This window comes from Rhinoraja longicauda, chromosome 32 (assembly GCF_053455715.1).
Source record: "Rhinoraja longicauda isolate Sanriku21f chromosome 32, sRhiLon1.1, whole genome shotgun sequence".
Lineage (NCBI taxonomy): Eukaryota > Metazoa > Chordata > Chondrichthyes > Rajiformes > Arhynchobatidae > Rhinoraja > Rhinoraja longicauda.
In genome coordinates, this window is record NC_135984.1 from 2,400,752 (window position 1) to 2,414,106 (window position 13,355).

A 13,355-nucleotide genomic window follows, 5' to 3' on the forward strand; every position below is an offset into this window, starting at 1 on the left:
CACGTCTGAATGAAAGGCTGGATTTTTGTAACGTGTTGGGGAATGTCAATAGTGCTGGGGAAATATCTAACTAAATGATTCGTAGCAATTCCATCTTCAAATAACCCTTTCGGTTCTTAAATGTTTCTCTGGGAGTATTGTATTTCACTGCAGATAGGCTCTCGCACTTAACGAAGATAAATGGATGAAAATACTATTCCTCAAGAGACCAATTCAGTTTGTGGTTTGTGTCATTAACAGAGAAATAGATTTCAACTGTTTAAGTCCTGCACAATACAGCTGCCAGACAGGTTGTGGCAGATGGGGTGAGAACAACCATGAGGAGAAAAGAACCTACTGTAGCTGTTACTTGTGCACCTGTCCATGGTGATGTTGATAGGTACAATAGTGATCTGAAACATTCAGCTTGCCCTGTGCTGGCTTCCAACCTGTATAACTGCTGCAATGTATGGTCTATGACACAATCGTGGAGAGCCTACTGAACTTCTCAGTGGAGTTTAACAGTCCAGTGAATTTCTTGCCATGAGATTGGGAGTAGGTGATCGAGTTTATGAGACCAACATGCCATGATACCACAACTTCCAAAAATTGTTTTATCAACCTCCCAGGGAAGGCCTGGCACTTGATTTCCCTTTATTAAATAAAAAATAAATTGGGCTTCAATAAGATGACAGTCTTGGAAACTGAAAAACATCTAATTATGTTGTAAAATAGATTTGCATATTTGTGCTTTTCCCATTACCAAAATCTGATAAAGTACTGCCTCTTACATTTACAATATGTTATCTCTTTTCTAAATACAGTGCTCCCAGATCTTCAGAGTTAAAGCACCGTGGAGCATTACTGCTGAGACTAGGTCAAAATGATGCATTCTGTCAGCAAATAATATTATATTTGATATTTTTACCTTTTGTAATTGGTAGTATGATGGTCTTTGGTGCACTCTCTCTTCAAGTTGTGTAAATGACTATTAGAATTAGCAGTCAGTTTAGAGAGAGGTGGGGTAAAAATTGATTCCTGCTTTACATCACTTTATTCAAAGTCGGCAACAACTGAGTTTCTCAACAGCTCTTTTTTAAGTTCAGGTTCCAGCATCTGTGGTCTCTTTTGTCTTCATCAGCTTATAAGTTGCACATATTCCAGATCAGTAATTAGAGTTCAGTCCATTTTGGTTGAATAACTATCTTTCAGCAGACGTGTGTTGTTAAATACAAGAAGCTATTTCTAGCACGTCATAATTTTTTTTTAAACTAACAGATTTTGTAAGAAATAGCTGCATCTGTAAACATCACTCCCATTGTTTCGAACCACCCCTCTCCCTCACACACAACTTGCTCACTGCTTCACCAAACATTTTTCATCAAACATTTTTCCCCTTCCAGAACCCTAAACTGAGCCATTGATACAATTCCTTCCTGGGATCTTAGTTAGCCTGTCGCCATTCAGCAGTTTAGCGTTACAGCTAAATTTCACTTTAACATTCTTTCTATTGTTAGAGTTTCCACCCATGCAAAGGCAGGAAAATTCTAGCTCCTGAAAGCACTACCAGAGTTCACTTGTGTAGGAAGGAACTGCAGATGCTGGTTTAAACCGTAGGTAGACATACTATGCCGAAGTAATTCAACGGGTCAGACAGCATCTCTGGAGAAAAGGAATCAGTGACGTTTCGGGTCTTGACTCAAAACATCACCTGTTGTTTTTCTCCAGAGATGCTGTCTGACCTACTGGGTTGCTCCAGCATTTTGTGTCTACCAGAGTTAACTTCCCTGGTGAATAAATGTTAGCATATTAGTGATTGACACATGTCTCTGCTGCACAGCTCAACGTTCAGTGTGAAATTACGGATAGGTACTAGCATTTAGATCAGTTACCGCAAGCAGGGTGGGAGATAGCAGTGTACCATTCTCCTGCTAACAGTAGCCATGGTTGTTCCTCTGCTTAGGAAGGGAAAGAGGCATAATTCAGAAAATTATAGACCAGTGAGCCTCACCTAAATTGCAGGGAAGCAATTGGAGAGGATTCTTCAGGGGAGGAGTTATATTTTGAAGAAAATTAGCTAATTGGGTGCAAGGGCAGCTCATGTCTTTCAAACGTAATTGAGTGTTTTGAGGAGGTGATGAAGGTGATTAATGAGGGCAGGGTCGTTTGATGTTGCCGACATGGACTTTAATAAGGCATTTGTCACGGAGATTCAGAAAATTGAGATGCATCGGATCCACGGTGACTTGGTATTTAGATTCCAAACTCTCTTAATTTTGGAAGGCAGTGGTGGTAGAAAAGTGTTAAAAATTGATTCCTGCTTTACATCACTTTATTCAAAGTCGGCAACAACTGAGTTTCTCAACAGCTCTTTTTTAAGTTCAGGTTCCAGCATCTGTGGTCTTTTTTGTCTTCATCAGCTTATCAGTTGTACATATTCTGGGTGAAGGTCTATGATCTTTGGTGTTCCATCAGGGCTGGGACCTCTGTGGTTTGTGATATAAGCACGCATTTAATGGGTTGGTTTAAAAAGTTTGCAGATGACAAAAAAAATAGATGAATGTGTGGACAGTGAGGAAGGCTATCAAGGGATGCGTGTAGATCAATGTGATTGAACCAGGGGTCTGATAACTGCAGACAAAGCTGTTAAGCATGAGCATATAAGCTTTCATGCTCCTTTATCTCACTGTTGGCTTCTGTCGTCGTCCAACATGTTGACAGAATTGGTCGCCCGACGCGTCACAGAATGCATCGTGTCGTCTTTTCTGAGGGATCACCACGAGCAGGCTTCTGTCATCATCCCCCATAACTCTATTAATCTTACTTATAACTATTATTTATCTTATTACTCTTATTATTTGTATTTTCCTACCATTGGAAAATTCAATGTTCGTACCACTGGGTTGCAGACTACCACGTCAAGCTACACAGCTAGAAAAGGTGAAGAATATGCTTGGGGTTTTAAGTTAAACAAGGACAAGATCACAGTCCTTGTGGAACTGCTTCTGGTAGATACAAATCAAAACTTTTTGTTGTTGGTAAATAACTATCGAAAGCCCCAGGCAGCTTTCTCACACATTCACCTGCTAAGCCCAAGGACATAGCTACGTCACTGTGCAGCTCTTTGAGAGTTTTGTTTTCATCTTGTTCCAGAGGAACAATCCAGAGGCTCCATCTTGTTCAGGATAGCCGGTGTGGGCAGGTTGGGCCGAAGGGCCTGTTTCCACACTGTATCACTCTGTGACACTACGACAAAAAGATTAAAAAAGGCTGGGCATACTATAAGTAGCGCAGCTATTCTTCAATAAGATAATTATAGGGCAAACCATCCTGCTTGAGAACCTGTTCTGGGAATATGCCTGCTGAATAGCTGCCTGATAATTACACTGCACGGCACGATTCAAAGTGCCTACAGGGAATCTTTTATTCACAACCTGCTCAATTCTGATTACTGTGTACAGGTTTTTTTGAGCTTCAGTTATTCTTGTAGATACTATTTGTGATACTACTTTTAGCATAGTGAAGAATATTAAGAATATAATCCAGTGCAGGTCATGGAGGAAGATATGGCCAAATGTGAAACTTGGGAATGTTCTTCAGACAAAGAAGGGTTTGAGGGATTCAACGTTGGACAAAATGATCTCGGGGACATTGTGAAAATGACCCAATGGGCTTTTACTGAGAAATATGTGAACAAACTTGCAGAAGTAGTGGAAGAATGATTTGATGAAGATGAGAAACAGGAAGTTGTTGAGATTGTATATATATATATGTGGATATCGGGTGTGTGTATGTATGGGTAGGTAAATAAGTTTGTTACTCCCAAAGAAGATATATGAATGTTAGAAATAACCCTTTATTTCCTTTGCGCACGGAGCTGGAATTTTTTTTTTTACAAAGGCTACGGAAGTCTTTAGAATTCTAGCCACGTTAGTGTGGCTATCACTAACTACACTAATTGTAGAGGTAGTTTCTTTTCTTTCACCCTATATTAATCAACTCTATCACTTTTCTCTTTTTAAATATTTTTATAACTTAATGTTTGAATGGAAAAATAAGACAAATACAAGGAGATGTGCTCGGAAGAGCGATGTATATGATTTTAAATTCATCTATTCGAGGTTCGGGAGCAGGGTCAGGTTCTGTGTGTTGTACCTTCTGCTCGGTTATAGACCACCTTAGAAACAATATGCAAGATATTAATATGACAAGAGGGGGTCAGGGAATAACATTTTGTAGTTGGAATGTCAAGGGAATCAATGAACCAATTAAGAGAGGCAAAGTTTTGGCACATCTAAATTTAATCAAAACTGATATAATATTTCTTCAAGAAACACACCTTAAGAAGGAATCTCAATATAGACTTAAAGCTAGGTGGATTGCTGAATCATATCATTCCTCCTTTTCCCACAAGTCCAGAGGAGTTGCAATACTAATTCGTAAAGGAATACCTTTTAAGAACTCCTCAACAATAGTGGATATTGATGGTAGATATATTATATTAGTTGGAGAGCTAAATGGAGAAAAAGTGATTCTTCTTAATGTTTACGGGCCTAATTTCGATAACCCTATGTTCTTTAATAAAACATTTAATAAAATTCCTGAATTTACACAATATAAATTAATAATTGGAGGAGACTTCAATTGTACATTAGATTCATACTTAGATAGATCATCAATGCAAAAAAAAGTAAAATCTCAATCAAGTGTATTTCTAAATTCATTTATTAATACCACTAATATTAAGGATGTCTGGAGAATAGAAAACCCAATTGGACGGGAATATTCATTTTACTCACCAGTACACAAAACATACTCAAGAATAGATTATTTTTTAGTTGATTCTACGTTTATTCCATTTATTTATCATTCTAAATATCATAACATTATAATTTCAGATCATGCACCTGTAACATTCATGATTAAATTAAATGGAATGTCCAAGAAACAAGCATATTGGAGATTTAACCCACAAATTGTGAACGAAAAGTCATGCCAGGAATATATTATTAAACAGATTCAAATATTTTTTGAGGTAAATGACAACCCTGACACACCTATTTCTCTTATGTGGGAAACGTTTAAAGCGTATGTTCGAGGTACATTAATTTCTGCTCAAGCTTTTTATAATAAAGAGAACAGGATTAAGCAACAAACATTGGAAAGTGAAATCAAACAACTAGATATAGAAAATGCGAGAATGCCATCTACTCTAAAATATAATAAAATTGTGGTATTGAAATATAAATTAAATAAAATGTATTCAGAACAAGTAATAAAACTCTATCAAAAAACAAAACAATTACATTTTGAATTTGGAGACAAACCACAAAAACTATTAGCACGTCAGTTACGAAAAATGGAAGGGGAAAAAATAATTCATAAAATTAGAACAGAGACAGGAGAATTATTAAAAATGCCCAAGGACATAAATGATAGATTTCTCCAATATTATCAGAGCCTTTATTCAACTAAAACCGTAGCACAATCAGAAGGAATAGCAGACTTTTAAAAAAAATGTAATTTAAAAGGTTTAGATTCAAATGATAGAGAAGTATTAGAAAGGGAGATTACGACAAAGGATATTGAGGAGTCTATTGGTTCTTTAAAAAATGGTAAAGCAGTAGGACCAGATGGTTTAGGCTCCGAATTTTATAAAAAATTTTATGATTTGCTTAGCCCACGTTTACATAGACTGTATGAGTATATATATACTCAACAGAAACTTCCAGACACTCTAAATGAATCTATAATAACACTTATTCCTAAAGCTGATAAAGATCCGGAAGACCCGGGATCATACAGAGCAATTGCACTTTTAAATACAGATCAAAAAATTTTAACTAAAATACTAGCGTATAGATTAAGTACAGTGATGAATAAATTAATACACCCTGACCAAACAGGCTTCATTCAGAAACGATACTCATACTATAATCTAAGAAGATTATTTAATATTATATATTCCAAGAGAATTATTAATGAAGATCTAGCAATAATCTCACTTGATGCAGAAAAAGCATTTGATCAGGTTGAATGGTCTTATTTATTTTCGGTGATGGAAAATATGCAGCTAGGGGAGAAATTCTGTACATGGATAAAACTGTTATATACAAATCCCACGGCCAGAATATTTACAAACCAAAGGTTGTCATCGAAATTTAGCCTATCTAGAGGCTGTAGACAAGGATGCCCGTTATCCCCATTATTATTTGCGCTTGCTATTGAGCCACTGGCAGAAAGAGTTAGGGGGCATCCGGAAATACATGGATATAACACAAAGGACACAGTGAATAAAATTTCTCTATACGCAGATGACGTATTAATTTACATTACAAAACCAGAAATTAGTATTCCAAACTTATTAAAGCTAATAACCCAATTTGGTTCACTTTCAGGATACAGAATAAATTGGAATAAAAGCGAAATTATGCCAATAAGGGAACATAATAAACAGATAATACAACAATTTCCATTTAAAATAGTAAATGAAAAATTTAAATATCTAGGTATCTATGTAACTAAGATATATACATCATTATTTAAAGCAAATTTCCCCCCATTACTGAACAAACTACATAAGAATATTCAATATTGGAAAACACTCCCTATCTCAATGGTTGGCAAAATTAATGCCATAAAAATGATTTTTTTACCTCAAATATTATACCTTTTTCAGACAATTCCGATATATTTGACAAAAAACTTTAAAAAAAAATTGGACTCTATTGTTAATGATTTTATCTGGGATTATAAGAATCATAGGATAAACAAAAGACACTTGTGTAAATCAAAAATAAATGGAGGCCTGGCTTTACCCAATTTTTTGTTTTATTTCTGGGCAGTTAATATTAAAAATATGAATTTCTGGTTGGAAGAAATAGATCATCAACCAGACTGGTTAAAAATGGAAAAGGAAGATTGTTTACCTTTTGATATTGGTTCGATATTATTTGCTACGTCTAAATTAAACAAAAAAATTTATAGGGGAAACCCTATAATATTTAGTGCAATACGAATTTGGAAACAATTAAAAAAGACATTAAAATTAGATAATTTATCACTTTTTCTTCCAATTGTGAATAATCCTTTGTTTAAGCCTTCATGGGTAGACGGGGGTTTTACACAATGGAAGGATTATGGAATTAAAAATATGGGACAACTTTATAAGGAAGGCACCTTTCTGACATTTCAGGAGTTGCAACAGACTTATGGTCTTCGTGGAAATGATTATTTCAGATATCTTCAACTTAGAGATTATGTAAAATCGAACTCCCAAAATTTTCGAATTAGAAATTCAGAAATTCTTGATGAATGTTGGAACAAACATCCTAATACAGAAAAATTAATATCTTATATATATAATATCTTATTAGACAGTGACATTCCCTCCACGGACTTATACAGACAAAAATGGGAAAAAGAATTAAACCAAGTAATAACGAAAGATACTTGGGAAGAAAGTCTGCAACATATACATCAGTGTTCACTAAACGCCAGACATTCTCTAATACAATTTAAAGTAATACATAGGTTACACTATTCAAAAACAAAACTACATAAAATTTTCCAACATATCTCACCTAAATGTGATAAATGTCAACATTTAGAAGCTACATTATTTCATATGTTTGCAAACTGTATAAAAATTAAAAAATTCTGGGTAAATATTTTTAGCATAATATCTAAAGTAACCAGCACACAATTGGACCCAGATCCAAAATTAATTATACTCGGAATATTAGAATTAAATCAAACATTTAGAACAACACAAAGAAACTTTATTGATTATAGTTTAATAACAGGAAAAAAATTAATTCTAAAATTTTGGAAAGGCACTACGGCCCCCACAATCAAAATGTGGATTATAGAAATGACGGAGACCTTAAACGTGGAAAGAATCAGATTTTCCCTGTTGGACAAACAGGAATTATTCATTGGAACATGGTCTCCTTTTATTGATTACTTAAAGGGTCAGAATAGTTCAGCACAGGAACCTGACTAGCACTCGGACTAAAGAATGGATGAAATGCTATACTTTGAAATGTACGAATATATCTCGAATGAAGTTTTTGTTATTTTAATAAATTTTTCCATTCTTCTTTAACTAACTTTTTCCTTATCTTTTTTTTTTTTTTTTTTTTAAATTTGTTTTTGTTTTTATTTTTCTTCTCTCTCTTTTCTTTCTTTACTTCATCTATTTCTTTAGCTCTATCTAGTTTAAAAAAAAAAAAAAAGGGGCAAAAGGTATTGGAGACAATATAATAATAATTGACAATATTATCAATTTAAAAATGTATGACTGTAAAGATGTAAACAGGTTATGTACCAATAAAATTAAAAAAAAAAAAAAAAAAAGAGATTGTAATTGATGCGCAAATAATGGAGAGTGTCCTAATAAGATCAAGCGAATGGAAAAAGGAGAGAATGTTGTTGGAGAAGAAGGCACAAGAAACAACTCAAATATATCCCACTGTGTAACCTTTTTTTTTAACAAAAAGTGAAATGAAAGTGTGTACAAATGCCATTCTATACTCTTAAATCTGCTTATCTAGCCCCAAGAAAATTGTGAGCATGATAGATAATTGTGAGCATGATAGACTTGCTTAGACATTAATTGGAATGTGAAACTCATTGCTGCAAGGGATAGTTGAGGTGACAAGACATACTTGAGGTGAAGCTGGATAAACACTTGAGAGTGAAAGCATTTGTGGCATTAATGAGGTAAGATGTAGAGTGGGAAGAACACAATATGATGCATAAATCATAATGTAGACAGGTAGGTCCAAATAGGTATGAAGAAGGATCCTGACCAGAAACGTCATATCCTTCACGGATGCAGCCTGACCCGCTGAGTTACTCTTGTGCTTTGTGTATTATGCCAAATAGATTTGTTCTTTTCTGGACTATTGTGTATCTTCTAGATTTTGCTGGATCTATTTTTAATGGAGTAGTGCTGGAACTGTTTTCAACTGTGACTCATTGATCGGTACTAATTCTACTACATGGCTTTTTAACTGCAGGTGAACCTCAATGATTCGCACGGTCAATTGGTTGTTCATTGGGCTGGAGAGAAAAGCAGGGTGATCGTGGCACTTGCCCGTGATAACCCATTTCTGAACGGACATCGCACCAGTTCGGTAAGTTGAACATTTAAAAAGTAAATACTGAAATAAAATAGTGATTTGTCATACTGTTGTATAATCTGGAAGAAGACACTTGGCTTTTTCAAAAACAAATTTAAAAAATGAGTGCATTAAATAAACCAAATTAAATAAAAATATATAATAAAGAAATAAATGACAAAATATTTACTGATGCTGTCCTTAGAATAGATTTTCTGGTGTACATTATATTAAAAGTATACCTTTTCTATAAAACTGATTAATGGTATCATGGCAGTGGGATTGTTTTAATGGTAGCACATGCAACAAGATGCAATGGAAAGGGTTACTTGCTGTACAGGTAAAAAATACCATCAATGAGTGCAATCTAACTATATATGATTATAACAAGCATTGCAAAAGAAAAAGGAAGCCGAGCACAGAATATAGTGTTACAGCTACAAATAAAGTAAAGATTTTTTTTTAAAGTGCAGGAGTTGCAATGAAGCAGATTGGGAGATCGGGAATAAATCCTTAATTTATGAGAGGTGTGCTTGAGAGTGTGATAACTATGGAGCAGGAGATGTTCTGGAATCTGGTGGTTTGTCTTTCGAGCTTTTGTATCTTCTGCCCAATTGGAACATGGAGAAGAGAAAATAACTTGGATGTAAGTGATTCCTGATTATGTTGTCTGCTTTCCCAAGGCAGCCTGAAGTGTAGGTAGAGTTAATGGGATGGTAGGCAGGTTTGTGTGATGGACTGGGTTTTGTCCACGACTCTCTGCAATTTCTTGTGGTCTTGGGCAGAACAGTTGCCAAACCAACCGGTAGCATGCTTTGTGTGGTGAATTTATAGAAATTGGCAAGTCATTGAGGACTTTCTGACTTTCCTTTAGTCTTCTGAGGAAGTAAGGACGAGGTGTGCTTCAAGGTCATGGTGATTTCAATGTTGTTTTTGCTTTGACCTATTTTAGTAACAAAATCCGTGGCCTGCTTTGATACTTGCATTTGGATGTGAGCAGCAAGTAGTATACGAAAATGAAAAGATTATAAATGTTCATCTAATATAGCAACATGTTATTGCATAATTTTGTACATTTCTATGGTTCTTGATTGTTTAGAAGTCAGTGCAATAGGAGGAGATTTCGGCATATTTGCCAATTGCTGAAGAGATTAACAGAAAGAAATGGAACAGTTGGAAAGAAGTGTTACTATTAACATGTGTGAGAAGGATTAGCAATTCTGTAAAGTGCAGCCTTTTTGAACTGTTTTAGTATTTTGATTTGGTAAATATACCTCCTGAAATTTTTGGAGACCTTTATGATTCTTGTGCTACGAAGCCCTCTTGATTTTGTGATCACTGAATATCTCAGGTTCAATCTTAATTGCGATATGCGATTGGTAATTTAGCCTTTGTGGATGTTCCATGCAGCAAATGGTACAGGTCCACTACTGATTTTCCGGCAACTGATGGTCCGGCTCCTTCTGTAATCTGGACAAAATCACAAGAGCGCTCTTAAAGTCCCCCAGGGAGCTCCAACCCCCCCTCCTCCTTAGGTTGGGTAAGGCAGCCAGCAACCGATCTCGACGTCATTGGAACTTCCGCGTCAAGCGGCGCGGCTGCATATTCCCCCTGCAGCCGGGGCTCTGGAAGTCTGGCACGGCGAAGCCGACAGATCCTTTCCCATAGCCGACTTGCGTGGCTGATCGGTGGGTCGAATGTGTCCGCTACATCCGGAGCTCTGGAACTACGGGTCCGGCTGGAGGCGGCAGATCCGTTCCCATAGCCGACCTCTGAGGCTGAATTTGCCTGCTGTTATCTCGGTTCCCAGGTCGCCTAGGTAGACGGTTCCAGTACTGTTGGACTCCTCTCGGAGGCCATGACCTCTGATAGACTGGCAAAACGGATAATCCAGAAAGGATCTGAAACCAAGGATGTTGGAAAATTGGTGGTGGACCTATATTTTGTTTGAAGTCTGAAGTTTGTTTGCGTCTGAAGAAGGGTCTCGACTTGAAACGCCACCTATTCCTTTTCTTCAGAGATGCTGCCTGACCCGCTGAGTTACTCTAGCATTTTGTGTCTATATCTTTTGTTTTCAGAGTAGTCCTTTCTATGGATATCTGCCAGTTGATGCTTTTCACTTTCTTCCCAAAATATTTACTATCACAATAAAAAAGTTGGAATTTGCCTGAAATCTAATGATTTATCTGCTCTGGTAATTCAGATAATTAAGGATTTAAAAAAAAAAGATGTTTTTAACTAAACAACATGAATAATTTAGCCTTATAACCATTAATACTTGGTTCAAGTAAAACTACACCCCTACTCCCCCTCTTTTTCCTTGCACATATCCACATTCTACCTTAAATGATGTGTGACATTTTTCTGTGAATAAATGAAATTTGATAGTAAGCAACAAAGGGGAAGATCTATATACATTATTAATGTGCCCTACTTAAGCAGAGAAAATAACAGGAAATAAAAGCACAAAAACAAAAGTTGGAACTACTTAGCAAGTCAAGCGGCATTGGTGGTATGAGGAGTAAACATCTCTGAGTGTATTTCAATGCAAACATCCGTGACATTTTCAGGTTAAGTATGATTAGATGACAGTGGATAGTGTAACCTACATGGGAAGTGAAGTGCGTGGTCATCGAGGGGAAAAGTGGGGGAAAGGCATGGACAATGAGAAGGGAATGTTCAAAGGGAAAGAAAATGGTGTATTACCACTGAATTTGCACGGTATAATTTACAGCCACAACCATATTGTCGTTGTGAGGTTTTAAATGTAAATACCTATTTTGTTAAATTTTTCACATTTAAAATGTTCTTATTCTCTGCCAAATCTTAAGGTGGGACTTGCTGTCTTTATTTGTAGCTACAGTTTAAATGATATCTTCCTCTTTTTGTCAAATTGTCAGTTGTACTAATGCACCTAACTCGGCACGGTAGCGCAGCGGTAGAGTTGCTGCTTTACAGCGAATGCAGCGCCGGAGACTCAGGTTCGATCCTGACTACGGGTGCTGCACTGTAAGGAGTTTGTACGTTCTCCCCGTGACCTGCGTGGGTTTTCTCCGAGATCTTCGGTTTCCTCCCACACTCCAAAGACGTACAGGTATGTAGGTTAATTGGCTGGGTAAATGTAAAAATTGTCCCTAGTGGGTGTAGGATAGTGTTAATGTACGGGGATCGCTGGGCGGTACGGACTTGGAGGGCCGAAAAGGCCTGTTTCCGGCTGTATATATATGATATGATATGATGCCCTAGTCTGATTGTTTTACTTTGCCATGGTTGCCATGTCTGTTTCCAAAAAGCAGAAATGGCATGGGAATAAATCAGATAATATATCGGGCCATTTAAGGTGGAAAGGTGGCTAGTTAGTTCAATGCACCATTAAGGCGAATAACACAAGTGTTTTTCAGGTGAAGCTAGAGAAGCATATTGGAGAAAAAAGAAGTGGAAGATTTTGCCACGGGGAGATTCCTGTGGAGAACACATACTAAAGTACACCAATCAGGTCCATTGGCTTGGTTCTGTACTGTTAACTCTTGTGTAATTGGTTTTTTTTCTTATTCCTCCCCCCTTCTTATCTCCCCTAGGTTTACATTTCATATGATTATGGAAAATCCTTTGAGAGAATTGATGACAAGTTCAAACTGAAAGATGAAACAAAAAAACATAAATATGTTGTTCAATTTTACCACAGCCCAATAGATAAAAGAAGGGTAAGGAGCATTCCATGGATTATTAGCAAATGTTTGTCTGTTAACCTTGTTACATGTAAGTATCTTCATTTCACAGTGAATTATTTTAAAATTGCCTCATTATTAACTAATTTGTCTCTTTTATGATTTATTGGGGTTCCCAGAGCAACACTAATGAAAGTCACTATCAACTGTCCTCTTGTGCAAAGATTGGTGTTATTGGTACCCTGTTAATTTCTGTCGTTGCACATGCTTTGGTTTCAAGATTTTTAATCCACTGATTTCAATGAACAATGTAAAACTTTAGATGATGGCATTAAAAGAAGGATAATTGCCTTAATGCACTGTTTCCTCATCTTGTGTACTGGAAATTGCTATCCAAGAGCACAATGGATGTATCTTCATAAACGCTGCAATAGCTCAGGAAGGTGATTGTGACTACCACCACCTGGAGGATTGGCAAAAAATAATAATCGTTTATAAGGGTGTCCAAATGCTGTAAGTCAATGGAGAGACATAGTCATGCCTAGAAAAGGAAGAAAGCATTTGTTTTTGTTCCTGTTCAACT

The 13,355-nt window shown here is 36.4% G+C and overlaps 1 protein-coding gene across 2 annotated transcripts in view; it reads left to right on the forward strand.

The window, feature by feature from the left end:
• sorl1 (sortilin-related receptor, L(DLR class) A repeats containing) overlaps positions 1-13,355 on the forward strand; it is a 118,410-nt gene that overhangs the window by 18,429 nt on the left and 86,626 nt on the right. For both annotated transcript variants that reach the window (XM_078426831.1, XM_078426832.1), the window contains exons 2-3: positions 9,003-9,119; positions 12,683-12,808. In XM_078426831.1, the coding sequence (XP_078282957.1) occupies positions 9,003-9,119; positions 12,683-12,808 (243 nt within the window). The remainder of the gene's footprint in view (positions 1-9,002; positions 9,120-12,682; positions 12,809-13,355) is intronic.